The sequence below is a fragment of the Coturnix japonica genome, chromosome 1, assembly GCF_054131305.1.
Source record: "Coturnix japonica strain WE chromosome 1, WE-NBRP24, whole genome shotgun sequence".
Taxonomy (NCBI): Eukaryota; Metazoa; Chordata; class Aves; order Galliformes; family Phasianidae; genus Coturnix; species Coturnix japonica.
The window spans coordinates 134,948,491-134,966,500 of record NC_140663.1 but is presented as its reverse complement, the minus strand read 5'-3'; the positions used below and the strand labels follow the sequence as shown (position 1 = coordinate 134,966,500).

Below are 18,010 nucleotides of genomic sequence, written 5' to 3'. Positions count from 1 at the left end.
CAGCCCTTTTGAAGAGTTTACTCCCCTCCTGGGACTAAGTTCCCTTCAGGTATTGAAAGGCTGCAATGAGGTCACCCCGCAACTTTCTCTTCTCTAGGCTGAACAAACCCAACTCCCTCAGCCTGTCCTCATAGAGGAGGTGCTCCAGCCCCCTGATCATCTTTGTGGCCCTCCTCTGGACACTTTCCAAAATCTCCATATCTTTTTTGTACTGAGGGCTCCACACCTGGACACAGTACTGCAGATGGGACCTCACAAGAGCGGAGTAGAGAGGGACAATCACCTCCCTATCCCTGCTGACCATCCCTCTCCTGATGGAGCCCAGGATCCCATTTGATTTTCAGGCTGCCAGAGTGCACTGCTGGCTCATGTTGAGTCTTTCGTCCTTCAGGACCCCCAGGTCCTTCTCTGCCAAGCTGCTCTCAAGGACCACTCCTCCCAGCCTGTACAGGTGCCTGGGGTTCTTCTGGCCCAAGTGCAAAACCTTGCACTTTGCTGTGTTGAACCTCATTACGTTCACCCGAGCCCAGCTTTCCAGCCTGTCGAGGTCCCTCTGAATGGCATCCGTTCCCTCCACTGTATCGACTGTACCACTCAGCTTGGTGTTGTCAGCAAACTTGCTGAGGGTGCACTCCATTCCCTCATCGATGTCATTAATAAAGATGTTAAAGAGCACCGGTCCCAAGACAGACCCTTGAGGGACACTGCTTGTTACCGGCCTCCACCTGGACATAGAGCCATTGACCACCACCCTCTGTCTGTGGCCTTTCAACCAATTGCTTATCCATCTAGTTGTCCACCCATCAAATCCACTTCCCTCCAATTTGGAGATGAGGATGTGATGGAGGACCATGTCAGAGGCCTTGCTCAGGTCCAGGTAAATGACATCGGTCACCTTCCCTTCGTCCACCAATGCCGTCACTCCATCATAGAAGGCCACAAGATTAGTTAAGCATGACCTTCCCCTGGTGAAGCCATGCTGGCTGTCTAGGATCACGTGCTCGTTCTTTATGTGATCAAGCATGTTGTCCAGGAGGATCTGTTCCATAATCTTCCTAGGCACGGAGGTGAGACTCACCGGCCTGTAGTTACCCGGGTCCTCCCTGCTCCACTTCTTGTAAATGGGAGTGACGTGACCCTTCCTCCAATCATCTGGGACCTCACCTGACAGCCACGACTTCTCAAATATGATGGAGAGCGGCTCAGCAACCACCTCAGCCAGCTCCTTCAGGACCCTGGGATGCACGCCATCTGGCCCCATAGACTTGTACTCATTCAGTCTAAGGAGGCACTCTCAGACTTGCTCTACCCTTACAGTGGGGAGGGATTTACCTCCTTGGTCCCCACATAGAGGTATGGGGGTGCGGGGCTTAGGGACGTGAAAAAGACTAGAATCCTGGCCACCAGTGAAGACCAAGGTGAAGAACTCATTCAGCACCTCAGCTTTCTCTTCATCTGTTGAAGCCAGTTCTCCTTTTAAATTTACCAGAGTAGGTACACCCGTTTTGGCCTGTCTCTTCTGGCCAATGTACCTGTAGAAGGTTTTCTTATTGTTTTTCACGTCCCTCACCAAGTTCAGTTCTGCCTGCACCTTGGCTTTCCTGATCCCACTTCTGCAAGTCCGGACGGCATCCCTGTATTCTTCCCAGTTGACACAGCCTTGTTTCCAGAGCTTGTACACCCCTTTCTTCGCCCTCAGTTCTCTCAGCAGGTCCTTGCTGAGCCATGCCGGTTTTCTACCTCTCCTGCCCACTTTCTTATTCAGGGAAATGCAGACCTCTTGTGCTTCCAGGAGGGCATCCTTGAAGAGCAGCCAGCTCTCCTCAACGTCCTTGTCTTTGAGTGCAGCGCGCCAGGGGATCTTGGCCAGCATTCCATTGAGTAGCTTGAAGTCTGCTCTTCTAAAGTTCAGCATCCTGGTCCTGCACTTTGCCAGGCCCACATCGCTTGAGATCACAAACTCAACCAGGGCATGGTCGCTGGAGCCCAGGCAGCCTCCAACCTTGAAGACATTTACATAGTTACTCAACATAGAGACAGTAACACACACCTATTTTAAATGATTGTATTTAGGTTGAAATGAATCAAAAATAAACTTAGGAGCATAGGTCAGATTTAGGTATTGCTGTCTAGTCAAGAAAATAGTACTAAAGATCTCTTCTAAAATTCTACACTTTATCTATTTTTTTTGTTTTGTTTTGTTTTGTTTTGTTCCCCAAATTACAGAAGTTTCTGGGTAATTTCTGATCCTATTGCTCTCAGCCATATCTAAATATATTTAGCTTTGGTTCTTTCCCCAGTATTGTGGGTTTATTTCTCTGTGCTATCAGTCTCCTAGACTTCTGAGAGGCATCTGATAATATTATTGAACTGTCTGATTTGTCACTGAGGTCACTTTCATTGCTCATCCTGCTGTCTTGCACTGCAAGTCCCCATAAACAATATTTATGCCATATACATAAAAGCTGCAATAGAGAAAATGATAAATGTTTGGTCTAACACAGCCATGAACAGGTCCAGGCTACAGAAAGGGAACAGAAATTACCAAGTAGTGTCTTTCTTAGCAATCTTTTAGTGTTTGAATGGTTCCTTTTGATAACCTCTTCTTGTTCTCTGGAGATAAAGCCCAATTGCAGAGTTACACTTAAATTAAGAATAAATCAAGAATTGCACTCTTGATTTGATTCCTATTGGCTCAAACACCAAGAGGGCTTTTGTTGACTTTGTTGTACATTTTCTGTTTAAACAATTGTGCATGTTCAGACTTATAATATGTAGTTATCTGTGTTTGAACATTCTTCTAAAATATTTAAAGTCATTTTTGTTTCTGACCAGTTTAACTTACTGAATCCTGTTTTCAACCCTGGAAAATTTAGTGCTTGCTTTCCTATTAAGTCAAGGCCTTCTTATCTAGCTGAAGCCACATACATTTTGCAAATGCACAGAAGAAATAATCATACTCTCTTTCAAGTGAGATACAGTAGGAAAGTATACTTTTCATTAAGAGAATTTCTTAAACTTCATGTTCCAGATGAGATGGTAGAATTTGAAAAGCCTTACAGCTGTGAGATTCTTTCCTTATTTCTGTATAACAAGAAGTTTTTCATCTCCAGGGAGTGGAAGGAAGAAATTATTTCAAAGATTTGACTCCTTATCTTTGCCTTTACAATGCTGGAAAAATGGATTCCACACCTCAAGTTCTATTTAATGTGGGCTTGTTCACACAGCAGATGAGAAAGAAAAATATTTTTCTAGACAATTTAGAGGGCAGGTTTTTCAGCTCAGTAATATCTCATGGGATGTTAATCCTTGTATCTTGAAATATTTTCTCAACCTGCACTATTTTCAGTCTGAAAAATTCCTGGTTTAATGATCCTTGTAAGCAAACAATGTTCTTTACACCTAGTTCATTTGCAATTGATTATTCCTCTGACATGTAAAACAGGATTTATGAAGAACATTTTAACATCCAGACGTGAGTGTTCAAGCATTTCAGATTACAAAAACCAAGTTAAAAAAAAGGTTTAAATCATCACCAAGAAGTGACACAGGAGAGAAAAAATAATTAGCATTTTACAAAATATCCTGTGACTATAGTTCTTCAAGTACCTTTCTAAATTTGAATTTTCCGTATTCAAGTAAACTGATGTGCAGTTCTTTTCAGTTTCCTAATAGTAGGAAAATCTATTATTTTCATTTGGATATAGATATTCAGTCTCACAGTTCAGAAAGCATTTGAGCATTTTGTTCTTGTGATTTTTTGACTTTGACTTCCATGGAAAAAATTGTGAAATTCCACAATTCATGTCTCCTATAATGATTTGCTATTTTAAGTGCGTCCTCCTCATGACACTCACAGTCTTTATTTTTCTATAAACAGTTTCAGAAATACGCATATTTATAACTTAGGCAAAACACTGATAAGAGTGATGCTTATAAGCAGCTTTGAATTTTCTGGTGCAGATATTTTCCAGTTTTATCCACCTAAATGTCTATTAAAATTAGCAATAATGTTTTTCATCTTCAAAATGGAGGAGTGGTATCTATCTGCCTTCCAGAACTATACACATACAGTTACACAATTATAGATATACTGAAATGAATAAGTATGAAATATAGCCCATATTTTAATTAGTGTTGGAAAGAAATATAATTTCTCATGATGTAAAAATTATGAATAATGGTAAGGGGCATCTCAAAGAAGAATTTCTAAATGTTATTACTCTTAGGGGGGAAAAAATGATTCCTCTGAGTAGCAATGGATTAAGTGCTTAATATTGTGCAATTTGTATCAGATAGTATACATGTAATTTTGTGGGGCTTTTTTAATGTTATTAAACCTTAGAGTTCAGCTGTTTCCTTTAATTTTTTTCTATAATTTAAGAACACATTGAACTTTTAATGATATATTTTTTAGAAAATATATTTTATTGGCTATGAAATTATTAAAATTAAATTGAGTATGTTTTATGTCTTGCCATATTCTCAAGATATAGTATACAAGAATTGTAGGAATCTTGCAGCTGTTCAACTGATTGTATCAATTTACTTTTATTTCAGTATAATTCAAGAACAAAGTTGAAGATGTTAATACAAATCCATAGTCCTCAAAACAGCTCTTCTACCTTTCACTCATCAGGGATACTATAAACTGATAAAAAAAAAAAATGTAGATAGCATTTTTTATTTAAGAGATCAGTATTAAATAAGACTTTTGGTTGGCATAAGCAAGTATTTTCAAAGTGACCTTCTACAGCATAAATTCCCAGCTGAGTATGGCTGAGGCAGTATTTCCATTTATATATGAGATTGTACCATATGAGCAGTGAGCTCAGATCTTAGAATTGAAGAAACAGACTGAAACAATAAACAGCACTTAAATAATACATTCAAATATGTTATGAATATTTATATGCTGTTCTAATTAGATACATTCTGTCATATTTTCAACTGAAATCATTTGAAAATAACTTGCTTGATATCTAGAGTATTAAGTGAAATCAGCAGTAATATAATGCTTGTGGAAAAAGCCAAAATATGAACAAGAAAAAAATGTGAACAAATCTAGTTTCAAGAGAAGAAAGAGGAAGAGAAAGAGGAAGGGAATATATATATATATATATATATATATATATATATATATATATATATATATAGCAAAGCCTTATCTGGTTCCCCCATTTAAAAACGAATAACAAAAATCAGTAAGTAGTAGCTGTATCCTGCTGAGATGATAGTGTCAAAGATATATGATGTAAAGCAGTGAGTGACTGGACTGATATTTAGTCTTTATACTGAATTTAATTAAACATCAAAGGAAAGAAAAAAGGACCTGTGCCTCTTAGGACAGGTGATCTAACAGGTTCTGGCAATTCTGCATAATCTATGAAGTGTTCGCCATAATACACATCAGTCTGGCCACAGCTACATCAATCTAAATGTTTAATTGAAGTTACATTTACTTTGAGACTTATTTAATGAGAACAGAAACAATTTTTTTGTTATTAGAAAAAAGTTTCCTTAGTTCTAGTTTATTGAATACAATAAAAAGCAAATATTAAAGTAATTGAAAGTATTGGACTTCTCTTCAGAAATGCAACATCATTAATTTCTCCTTATGTCTTATTTCAATTTGTATATAATTCTGGGTAGGAAATACTAGAATTAAACTGTTACATTTTTTGGACAGGAAATGTTAAAATTAGACTATCAAGTTGCCCACAGATATATCAACATTTGGTGGTTGAATATGGGAGGACTACTTGTCTCAGTGGAGCTTGCATTTTCCCAAGAGTTGTTTGAGACATGCTAATGCACACAAGATCAGGCTCTGACCTGGGAACATGCATAAACATTGCATTATTATCCCCTTAGTCCTAGCTGAAACTCTTGAAGTAATTGGGCTAGGAACGAAATTATACTTGAAAACAGTTCATTTTTTCTATTTATACTGTTAAGTTGGAGGCAGGCTACATGAACAAAAAAAATGACATAAGGACTTCTCAGAAAAGACAATGATTCATTTTAAAACTCTATCCAACTATGATCTGCTTACATGGAATAGCAGGAATATACCTCACTGCCTTGTAAAAATGCTTTTCTTTAAAGCAGAGTTTGTTATTTCAGCCTGAATACTGAATTGGAAAGGAAATAAATCTTTCCAGTTTTTAACTAGAAGCCACATTGTTAAAGCATTCATACAGTTTGAAATAAAATGCAATCATCCTCCCTACAGACTGGAAGATTGTTTAGTGTAGATGCACTCACAAATAAATATCTACTTTCTGGGCTGGCTAGCAGTTTCACCTCAGGTTTTTATGTTAAGGAATGGCTCCATGTGCTTCATAATGAGACTGATTCCATAGGAAGTGTTGGAAGGCATTGTGTGCCTGTTGTGGTACTCAGCTGTGATGAATTTTGCACAAATTTGACAGATTTAATCTGTCAAGAAATGACAGGATTTGGACCTAAGTATGGCTTTATGCTCTGCGTACTTTGGAGGAATGTCTCCACGTTAGCATCAGACAACATTTATCAGTTACTTCAATAAAAAATCTTCTATAAGTACAAGTAGAGAAACTGCATATCAGATTTTCTGATCCTTTCAAGGTTCTTTAACCCTTTTTTTTTTTTTTTTTTTAATTTCTTATAGCAGGAAAAAAATAAAAAATAAAAAAAAATAAAGCCAAGACTTGATTATAAAATAGATCAGGTACATTATAAAGTGATTTTTGAATGTGAGTGCAGCTTCATGATATTTGCCATAAAAAGTCCTCTCCTCAATTATTTATATTTTCAAGTTCATGATTGCAAATTCTGTATTCTAGGTGAAATAATATTAGATCCAGAAAAGTGTTCAGTAATGAAGCCCTCTAGAATCTTCCTTTTTGGGTGGTGTTTTGTTGTTGTTTTTTTCTTTTTTGTCTGTATTCATAAACTTAGATTTAGCTAAAGATGAATCTGTCAGAATTTGTTAAAAAATGCTGTAGTGTAACATGTCCTGTGGCTACAGGGCTCAGTCAAAGTTCTGATTGGCACTTTTCTGACATGCTGCAATCTGTGTACTCTTAAACTAAAATAAAGTTGTCCAAGTCAGTCAAGGAGACAACATGATACAATTAATGACTGTTCTATGGTGGTTTCCCCAGTATTGTCATTTGTTGTGCTCTGATTTATTTATAAAATATGAATTACATTAGGACCTTTTTTTTCTAAACTTTGAAGTCTATGCAAATTTCTCTGCTATGACTAGTATACAACTAATTGCAACGCATTGTAAAAGACTAAATAAATAAAAGCCTATCGTAACAAATATTATTTAAAACTGATAAACAGTTTTCCTGAGCAAATGCAGGTTTTGAATATCTCTGAATGATATGAATGTCTGTCTTTTGACTGGTCTGCAGAAAAGTATTTTTAGGTGTGAGAGATTCTCAGTGGGATTTCTTCAATTTTTTGTTTGTTTGTTTAGGATGAAAAGATAAAAATGAGAAATAGGCTTTGAAAATATGTTTCATTTAATTTGCCATCACAAAATGTAGCAAGCATGATTGGTTGAAAAGCAACTTTCTGTAATAATATACAGATTTCATGTGTTCTCAAATAAAATCTAAGCTGATTTATGTTTGTTCTTTTACCAAGGCTTCACACTGTTAGGGAAAAGTTTGATATTTTTTTATGCATGAGAGCTGTCATTAAGGAAGAAGAAAAAGCTGACTCTTCTCTGAAATAGAAAGGCTGAAGTTGAGAATCAAAACTTGAGTGTTCACTGGAGGCTGGATTCACAAAGACTTCAGGCCTCCAGAATAGATAGTTCATCTTTATTTTTCCCCTTGCCACAGTAAAAGTCAGTCAAGTAAAGATAATTATTACTGTAGGTGGTGGAGATATACAGAGCAGCCTTGAGAACAAGACTCACCAGATCACAGCTTAATTACTAAACCCTCCTGGATCCATTTTGGACCACCTGCTCTGGATCTCTCCATGTGATGCCTGTGTGCTCTTCAGAGGAAGCTTCCCTACAGAGGTCACTTCCTGAAGATACCTGTCCTGTTGTGGTCCTCTCCTTTCCTTCCACACTAACCCTAGTGTAATCTAAATATCGTAGAAATAACCTCCTCTCTCTCTTCAAAATATTCAACATATTTAGCTTATTGCTACTACTGTTGCTTGCACTACTACCTCTTATTATTCTAAACACTTGAAAAATAGCTGAAAAACCACACAAAATACTTATTTTAGTTACTCAGGCACTAGGTGGGAACCAAAGGAACTGTAGTGCCAAATACAGTGTAGTAGTACAGGATGTGGCCAGAAGGTACTAGCCATAAGCAACTTGAATGTAAGGTAGACCCTTCACCTGGCCTCAGAGAGATCAGCTGATACTTTATTTCACCATGCTTATATTTTATTTCAGCAGCATAGCAACTTCTTAGACAGAGATCTGCAACATCGACCATGATCAGCAAGAAGATGCTTGTGTAGGTCTGTGTCTGAGATTGAGATGAATATACAAAATGCTTGTGTAGTTTTCTCCATCTGCTTTCTTCTTTGAGTCACAACTCAAAGCCTCTCATCATAAAAAATGGTTTTCTCTTGAAACAAAAGCAGGACACCTTTCTTATAAAATGCTGTTGATGATGCCACCATTTTGTACAAAAGATATTGAAATACAGTTTTAGTATGAACTAGACAAGATATGAGAAGCTTGAGTTCAGCTCATTCTTTTTGTATGGTAAGAAATTATTCTCACTACTTTGGAGAGAGTGTTCTGATAAAGCTGTCCTGCAACACAAAAAGAATTCACAATTCACTGAACTGTTGTAATTAAATATTCTAACTGGCCTTTAAGGTCCTGTTCTAGCACATCAGAAATATGATCAGGATCTTTAGCAGAGAAAAATTAGACTAAATTTGTGATAAAATGAGGCTCATGTAAATATTCGATATTTGGTTGTTACAAATATAATACAAAGACCAGAACTTTTTTTATTCCTCTAGCTATGCTTTTCAAGAATGAAAGCACCAGTATATTTTCATAGAAGATCAAAATCACATAGATATAAGAGCTGTCAGCACAAGTACCAGCATGGGCTTGAGAAGGCACAGATGGAAGATCATGTGGATTACAGCTGAATTTAGGAGGTCAATCAGAAGTCAACAAATTTGCATTGACAAGAATTCTGGACAGAGAAAGAAGCACAATTTTAAGCATGAAAGTAACTTTGCCAATAAAACTCTCAGTGGCCACTAGCAGAAATACAACTTTAAACAGCAATTTCAAAGTAATTTTGAATGTTCTGTGTTTTACTCACATTCCCCTTTTGTTGCTACTCTTTTTGTAAAAGTGGGCTTGTTTTAGGTTTGGGGGTATATAGATAGCTAGACAACTAACCATAAAAAAGTAGTTCTGAGCAGTGAAAATAATGATTATAATCCTTTCTTAAACTTATACTTAGTATTTGGATTTTCTGGTGATTAATATAGTTGAATTTCTACTTTTAGTGCTTTTTCAACACCTGGTACATTCAGAGAATCATTCTCCATTTTTACTCTTTGATTTCCTTGAGGAACTGACCTCATGATTCAGCCTTTTCCTAAATAAAGGCAGTAACAGAGCCTATATCCTTTTCTTCTCCCAGCTGTTTTCCAAAAGCTTGTAGGATCTTATTGTACTGAGACCAAGCTCAAATTTGATTGAAACTGGCCAATATGTTCTAAAGCAATCAGAAAAGGATGGCTAAATATACCTTTACACACCCCATCAGAGTATTGTGTGAGTAAAATGCATTTCTCTAGGAAATAGAGGCAAAAGTCACCTCTGAGCATGGTCAGAAACATCTGATCTAACTTTTGGCAGAGTTGTTTTCAAAAAGAGGTCTAGTGTAACGAAAACATTCTGCACCAGAAAAAAGTAAAGAAATCCCAGAGGCAAAAATAAAAAAGAAAAAAGAAAAAAAGAAGAAAGAATTACAGTTTTACTATGAACCTGACAATAAAAACTATCAGTCATCTTAGCACAGGCTGCTATAGTGCAAAGTCAGATTCATGCTTTCACACCCTCTTTTAGCACAAATTTCCATGACTATAGAAAAAAATATTTCCAATTCATATTAAACTGTTGCATTTATTCATAAGCCAACAAACTGAGTGAAAGGAATGCCATTTCTTTGCACTTTCTTGTTCAGAAATTCTCAGATCACTGAGGAGCCTGTAGCCTTTCTGTCATTGTGCTAGACAGTCACTCTGACACAGGAAACATATGCTCCACTGCACGGTGACAAGACATTTTGCAAGTAGCACCTAGCATTGTGCACTTTTTATCGAAGATAGAGTTTCAGTCCCGAAAGCATACATTAGAGTAGCGTGTAAAATTTTAAAAGTCTGATACAAAACAAATGAGGAAATAAGAGGGAAAGGGAAATAATGGTTACCCAGCTAACACTAAGTGGTTATCAAATGTGTTCAGTGTGGGCAGTTTAAATCTAAGAATGGAGTATTCAGTGGATATCCTCTAGAAGATTTATCCTACCCTGCAATAAATGGGATAAAGAAACTGCCCCAAAAAGTTTTATTTCTCTCCAATTGGTTATGGAAGGAATTACTGAATAGGCACCTGGCATTCTGATTGCTAAAAAAGATGAAAGATCCTATCATCGGAGATGACAGGGGGTCCTTATGAAAGAAATTTGTCTCTAACCTTAATTCTCCCTCTCCAGGAAAACTGTATGATTCTAGTGAAAACTGTATTAGACATTCATGTATGTTTATAGCTACACACTATTTCTTTCTGTCAGCCACATACACATTAACGATTTTGACTGAGAGCCCTAATCTCACATGGTGTCTTTCCATTGGCTATGATTACAGTTCTAAGTTAAACAAGAGCAGCCATGTTATGTCATATTGACACTTAACATGAAATGCATTAGGCTGTTGTCAGTAAAATGCTTTTTTTGTGGCTTCAGATATTGAAAGAAATAGTTATACAACACACACACACACACACACACAAAAAAAAAAAAAAAAAAAAAAAGAGGTCTGAACCCTTTATGAAGTTGTCTGAGTAAATATGAGTAAATAGAAGGCCATTTTCGTGTTAGAATAGTGATATCTCTTTTTCATGACACATGCCTGAATAATTTAATAGAAATTATCTTGGAATTATCTTGCATTTACTGCACTTTAATAAAAAGGAGAATCTCATCCAGTGTGACTGGCAGTTCTGGCTTGAGTTAGAAGAGTGTAGTATCACTTCAGGATTCTCCTGGTTAGGATCAGTCAGTTTCTGTCCAACTTATTTCCTGGCTCTTTTTCATTTAGTTCCAGCAGATTTCATGTGGGAGGGATGGGGCAGAATGTGCTGCCATCAGGAGGGGAGTGTTGATTTTTTGCATTCCTGAAAGTTGCTGCTGGCTGTAATGAATGAAGATAATGAGTAGGAATTGCTTAGCATCATAGGAGTGTGTTACTAAGGGTTGAGATCTTCTCACAGATCTCCCCTTCTATGCTTATTGCTTGAGACGCACAATCTCAGCAACCCCAGCATTCACAGAACAGGAGATTGATTTCCTCCTTTTTCTTTTTCTTTCCCCCCTCCAAACTCTGCAGGTCAGTCCCACCCCAGGGTGCATCCGGGCGTTAATGAAGATGTTGTACTGCCCTTACTGCAGAGGACTTCCCACTGTGAAACCTTGCAACAACTATTGCCTCAATGTAATGAAGGGCTGCCTAGCAAATCAGGCTGATTTGGATACTGAGTGGAATCTGTTCATAGGTAAGAAGAGTTTAACTATTAGTGGAAGGAAATACTGGTAATAGCAAACATCTGCAGAGTTCTGTAAGGTTAGAAGATGCTGTTGGTCAGTACTTGCAGTGAAACAACTGCAGGTGCATCTCATTTTCTAGTTGACCTTCCTGGATCGCAGAAGGAAATGATACTTCCACCCCAAAGCAAGTCGCATTTCATATTTCATATTTCAAAAGGAATTGTGTGGTGTTAGGAATTCTGATCTAAATTATTATATGGTTTGTGAAATATTAGAAAGCTTTGGTTGAGGAAATGATAACAAGCTTAACAAGGCCAAAATGGTTTGTACTTCAACTGAAAATAAGGCCCCTGCAAGTTGAGAAGATTGTAGCATTGTGTAACATCTATTCAAATTGCAAAAGCCCTTTTCTTAATTCTGGTAGTATGTAATATACATCACTTAAAATGTTGAATACATGAGAAGTTATTAATTCCCCGTTCCCAGTTAAAATGTGCTAATGTCCATCTTTTAGTGTTTTGAACAAGCATACTGTCAAAATGGTAGAATGAAGTCTTGAAAACATATTTAAAGCTTTATTCACATAACTCTTCAATCAACTAATAAGCAAAGAAAGAAATCTCCTTAACAGCCATACAAATATCCTGGAGCAGAAGAACTCTTGAAAGAATAACCTTAGACAAGAAATAAGACCTTCACTTGTTTTCGATCATATATAGTACAAAGATGAATATAGTAACAATATGATAATGATAATATAGAAAGAACAGAACCAACTAGTTATATATCAAACCATTGTAAGCATCCCAGGCAAAACTGAATCTGGGGAAAATAAATCAGCTGGAAAAAATGGGATAAACTATTGTACTTAAGGAAAATATTACTTTCTTCTTTTGTGAGACAAAATATCAGCAATCTCTGCCTAATTTCAAACCCTACTGACCAATGTGACTTTGAAAGCTTGACTCTGACTCACACATGCATTTTCACCTTACTCAGCACAGTGGTGGTACAAGATGGATAGGGAGAAGAAAACAGGATGAAAAATGGATCAGAGTAAGCAAAATGACAAATAGTATCAAGTGTGCTACAAAAATAGCATAAGCAAAAGTGCAAATAGCAATTATAAAAGTGATATAAAAAAACATACATTCTTAGTTTCTTGTACTGGTTAAAGGAAACTACCACAGGAAGAAGTGCTGCATGGGGGAAACCAATGTATTGCTGGTATGAATGGAAGAATCAGTTCATCACCTGAAAGCTAAATAAGAGTGGATAGAAAATAAATGCCCACTTGTTAAAGACATTGTGAAAGCTACTTTCCCTTTGAAGTTAAAAAGTATGCAAGACCTGAATCATCGCTAATTATGATCACAGAAAATAATGTCGGCTTTTAGGGAAAAAGAAAAAAAACTAAAATAACAGCGTTTCTGTTAAGGTAAGCACCTGTTCAAATCAAAAGCTGGAAGGTAAGATTTCAGGCCTTAAGAGATTTCCTTTTCTGGTGCTTTGAATCCACTGAGAGATTTGGGCAGGGTAAGTTTAGTGCTCAGAAGTGTGGAAATGCTTCCAGCTTCAGACTTTCAGTCTTTGATGCAAAGCCCTTGTCTTCATCAATATATTTCACATTTTCATTGTTCCTGCTCTCAGAAAAGCAAAACTGCATGAAAGCTAGCACATTCTGTTAAAATATCATGCTAATTTATTAAATACCATGTAAAACATCAAGTGCTTCCTCAAGGCAAGGTAAACTGCCAGGCAATTATCCCTTCATGTCAGCGATGACAAGACAGTATAAAGCACTGATACATCAAGACGTATTTTCTCTTTCTTCTACCAATACAACGTTCCCTGTACAAATTGATGGGGGATGGATTAGAGGAAAGATAGAGCTCTCCCTGTGTTTGGAAAAGGTATTCTGTTTTATCCTATTTTGTGAGAACCATGACAGCTTTGCTGGGGATAAGGGTCCTCAGTCCTTCCTTTATGAAAGATTGAAATCCAGCAAGTTGTCTCTGTCTCTGACAGCTGTCAGAGGTTTTCTAATAACACATGCAGTTCCCTAGTACTAAACACAACAAGATTTCTTCTCACTGAATTAAAATGAACAGCAGCACTTTACAGCACCACTGAGCTATGAGAGATTGGAAAGCATGCATGAGCAGTTTTTATTCCTGTTCCAATGTGAGGAACCATGCACTAGGAAAAATGTAATAATTTTGTGCACCAACAGTCTCTGCGTAGGCAGGAATCCCAAATAGTAGTGCATATTCATACACAATAGAATTGGTTTGCATAGCTTACAACCAGTGGACTATAAGGTTGTTTTGGCTAAAGTTAGGACTGGGAGAAAGCTCCCATATGTGTTTGTCAGTAACAAAGCAAATAGTATCCTCTGGAAAGCATGCTCTGGTATTGTTCTGCAGTTACTTGAAATGTCCAACAACACCAAAATCTACAAGTGAGGAGGAGCAGAGGAAAGTAAACGGGCTGTCTGACAACAAGATGTGTTATATGTTCCACCTAGTTTATAAATGCAAAAGCCAGTACTGAAATCACACTGATACAGCACTAATAAATCTTACATTCACTTCCAAAGCTAGGCAGAGTAGGACAGCTTCCCCTAAACATCTGGTGCTTTCCAAGATTTTATAGACTGTGAAAATTGGTAAGAGGTGAAACAGCTGCAACAGCATGACACACAGTTTATTTTACTTTTCCTATTTGTGTCACCTTAAGGTCTGTGTACTTTCTGTATAACATTTCACTACAGGCTTTTGTACTTTGTTGTTTTTGTTATTGCACAATAAAAGCCAAATGTAACGCATCTTGCTCAAGCAGAATTCCAATGAAAATCAGAATTTTGCCTCAGAAAGGAAGATATAGGCATTACTAACTATTAAACTGTGATGATTCATTGCTACTTCCAGGTATCTATATAAACTATTTAGGAGCTAAATCAACCACATTTAGTTCAAAAATATGCATTTTGACAGAGCTTGCTTCTGATGTTTTGCCTATGAGCTACTTCTCTCTCATAATCTTCTTTACTCCAGTCTCAGACAAAGTTAGCCAAGGAAAGATAAAAAGGATGAGTAGAGGAAATGCACTGCTGAGGAAGGAGATTGCTTCAGGGGAGAGTTGACTGATTCCGTGGAATGGGAGAAAGTGGATTTTCTCTAGGTCTCATAGCCCAACAGATACAGTCAAAATTGTGCTTCTCTCCATGGAGCTAAAGCAATTAACAATGACAAGGATCAAGAATCCCAGCATTCATTCCATCACAGAAACACAAAAGAGATGAAGAGGAAATATTCCCACTTACAAATATTCTAAACATATCTATCTTAGGGAATTAAGTTCAATTTTAGCAAGACTGTTACTCCTCTTCAATAGCAGCCCTGTTTTTCAGTGCCTATTTCTTTCTTCCTCAACAACTGATAAGTTGATTGCCTTCAACTTCTCTTTGTCTCAAGTAGCCAAGGAACTAGCTCCCCTTAGTGGGCACCATTCTTTCCCTTGGAGCCCTCATTCAGTTTCAGAATGGCCGAGTGGAGAATAAACCATTTGGTTTCTGCTGGATTCCTTTCACAAACAGCAGCAGGTTTCACTTCCGTCTTGAGATAAAAATATAGACGATGCTAAACTTGAGTGCCAAGCAAGACTGTGTGCCAAACTCAATACCCCTTATGTAATTCAGCAGAGCAAAAGGGTGAAAATCCAGGTAACTGCAGCAATCACAGCAATGATGCTGCTTGGGCTTCTTTTGTGGACATCTAAAATAAATTATAAATGCTCTGTTGCTGCATTTATTGCCAGTGTACACTAGTGTAATGCCTGAATAGATTGTGCTTGCTTTGCTGCAGTCCATGGAGGTTTGTCACTGCATGGCTATTTATAGCATCAGAAATTACAAGTAAAATATTTTTTTTATAGAACCATTCAACAGTAAATCATGCATGCTTGACTTTGCTGCTGTGTTTAGAAGAAAGGACATTGGTGTAAAACCTTCAGGAACTGTGTTGGTAACACAGAGGTGCTGTGATTCTGACCTCCCAGAGCACTGCTCAGGACCACATGATTGTCCATGAATAAGAGCCAAGGGGCACTTGTGCTTGGTTGCAGTCACCGTTGGAGAGCAAGTGGATTTGTTGATGGTGTATTTAATATTTTAAAAGTTCTGTTGTGTAGCAAGGCAGAGCAGGCTGTGATGTGCCCAGTTTCTAGCTCTGAAGGCCAACAAATCTGGCATCCAGCTCCGAGAGCCAGAGCCACATCTTACTGCCAGCATCTTGCTGGTTTCTTCAGCCACAGGAGAAAATCCTATCTGCAGGGTTTCAGCCAAATCTTCTCCTGCCAGTCTTGAAGATATTGCACATACCATCAGTGCTGCAGCTCTGAACTTCTAATAAGCCTATCCATTGCTGTGCTTTAGGAATCCCTTTATTTTCTTCCCATTGGTATGACTCAGACACTTACCTTAGGAGACCTCTTGAGATTGAGCATACCATGCAATCTCAGTTAGAGCACTTCAATCACTTTAAGTAAAACTCCCCATCAAAACCTTAACTACTTACTCCTAATGAAAGCTTTAGAGAGATGAAAATACGCAATCAGTTTTATTTACTGCTTACAAAAGCCCTTAGGACTGTGTTTTCTCCATTCCATGTGCGAGCACAAAGATAAATATTTTCCTATTAAAGCTTCAAAAGACCACCCAGATCTGGTTCCTGTTACTGGTTTATTATTGTGCTCTTTCAGAGTCAATTTGGCTCATGACAAAAAAATCAGTAGGAAAAATTCTTGCTCCTGTTTGATCATGGTAAGTGAGAACTAAAATAAATGTTGGCAACCCTGGTTAGCTGGCACTAAGATTTCTCCTCTTTGATGGCCTCCTCTGTAATCATTTGTCTCGCTCCAATTTACAGGAGGGAGGCAAGGTTCTTTTGTGTATATACCCGGCGTGAGATTAAGAAGCAACGGTTCAAATGTTGGTCCAACCAGTTTATTAAAGTCCTAGGCGTTTTTAGGGAGACGGGGAAGGGAAGGTAGGCGATAGGGAAAGTAGGAAATATAAGCAAGGAGTCTTTGCAGAGAGCAAAAGAGATAGTCACCACCGTGGGTCCAGCGAGGCACACCGTAGGTTCGTTGATCTCAGGAACTCGTCTGATCGCCGCGGGGGATGGGAGACAGCCAGGGAGCTCCGCAGCAAGCCGGTCCCGGGGTTCTTCCGACAAAGTTTTCCCCTCAGGGAATTCTCTGTCAAAGGTGTCTTTGGGAGTTTGTCTCCAAAGTCCCCAGTTTAGCGAGGGCCTTTTATCCCCCATTTCGGTGGGAATTTCTCCTTTTTCTTACAGCTCAGCATTTTCTTGGGGAAGTACCGAACTTCCGAACAAACAGGCAAACACTTCTCAAAAGATGATTTACAACCAGCTTTTGTGACATTCCTGGCCACAGATGAGCCAGCAAGGAAGGAAGAGGGGGTCTCTGTTGCTGGACACAAGCGTTATCGCCTTCCGCAGTGGTCCGCTCCTTCGAGCAGCACCCCTGAGAAAGACTGCTCTTCCCATTTCTGCTTATCTTTGCGGTCGTAAGCAGAAACACTACGGCACAACAACACCCACCATTCACCCTCCTAGATAGTTAGCAGTCGCCAGTCAGAGTCTTATCATCAGAAAGGCCTCACGAAGCAAGCTTTGAGACAATAAAAGAAAACCAGTTCTGTCTTTCACATCATTGCATGAAAGTGTGCTGTGATATTTATATGTTAGATTCTCTCAAGGACACGTGGAGAAAAAAATAAATGGCATCCTTCCCTCCATGAATACCCTACAGAAGATTCCTGCAGCCCTACAGTGCCACTACTCAAAATTCAGAGTTTCTGGTAGATATTCTTGCATTTTTGTTCTGTGGATGTGGATTGAATACTTAAAAACAAGCATTAAAATGTTGTATGAAAACTATTATCATTCAAGCAGCCTACAGATCTAAACCTATCAAGCCTAAAATTTTCTTTAATTCTCCTGTCCATGTATACTTCAATGACTATTGTTATACACTGATCTCTACTCCCTGAGGCGAGGTTTGATGGATCACTGCCGAGGTTCTGGAGCCCAATCCCAATTATAAATGAAAAAACAAAAATATGGAATCTATAGTTTCAAGTTTTTTCTTAGCTGATCTTTCCCCAAAAGAGGGGAAAATAATTGTTAGAACACTGTTGTGTGTTATAACTGAAAATG

The 18,010-nt window shown here is 38.0% G+C and overlaps 1 protein-coding gene across 4 annotated transcripts in view; it reads left to right on the top strand.

Moving 5' to 3' along the window:
* The window catches only part of GPC6 (glypican 6), a 720,043-nt gene that overhangs the window by 493,074 nt on the left and 208,959 nt on the right, over positions 1–18,010 (top strand). For all 4 annotated transcript variants that reach the window (XM_015851542.3, XM_085536013.1, XM_085536015.1 and 1 more), the window contains one exon: positions 11,611–11,776. In XM_015851542.3, coding sequence (XP_015707028.2) covers positions 11,611–11,776 — 166 coding nt within the window. The remainder of the gene's footprint in view (positions 1–11,610; positions 11,777–18,010) is intronic.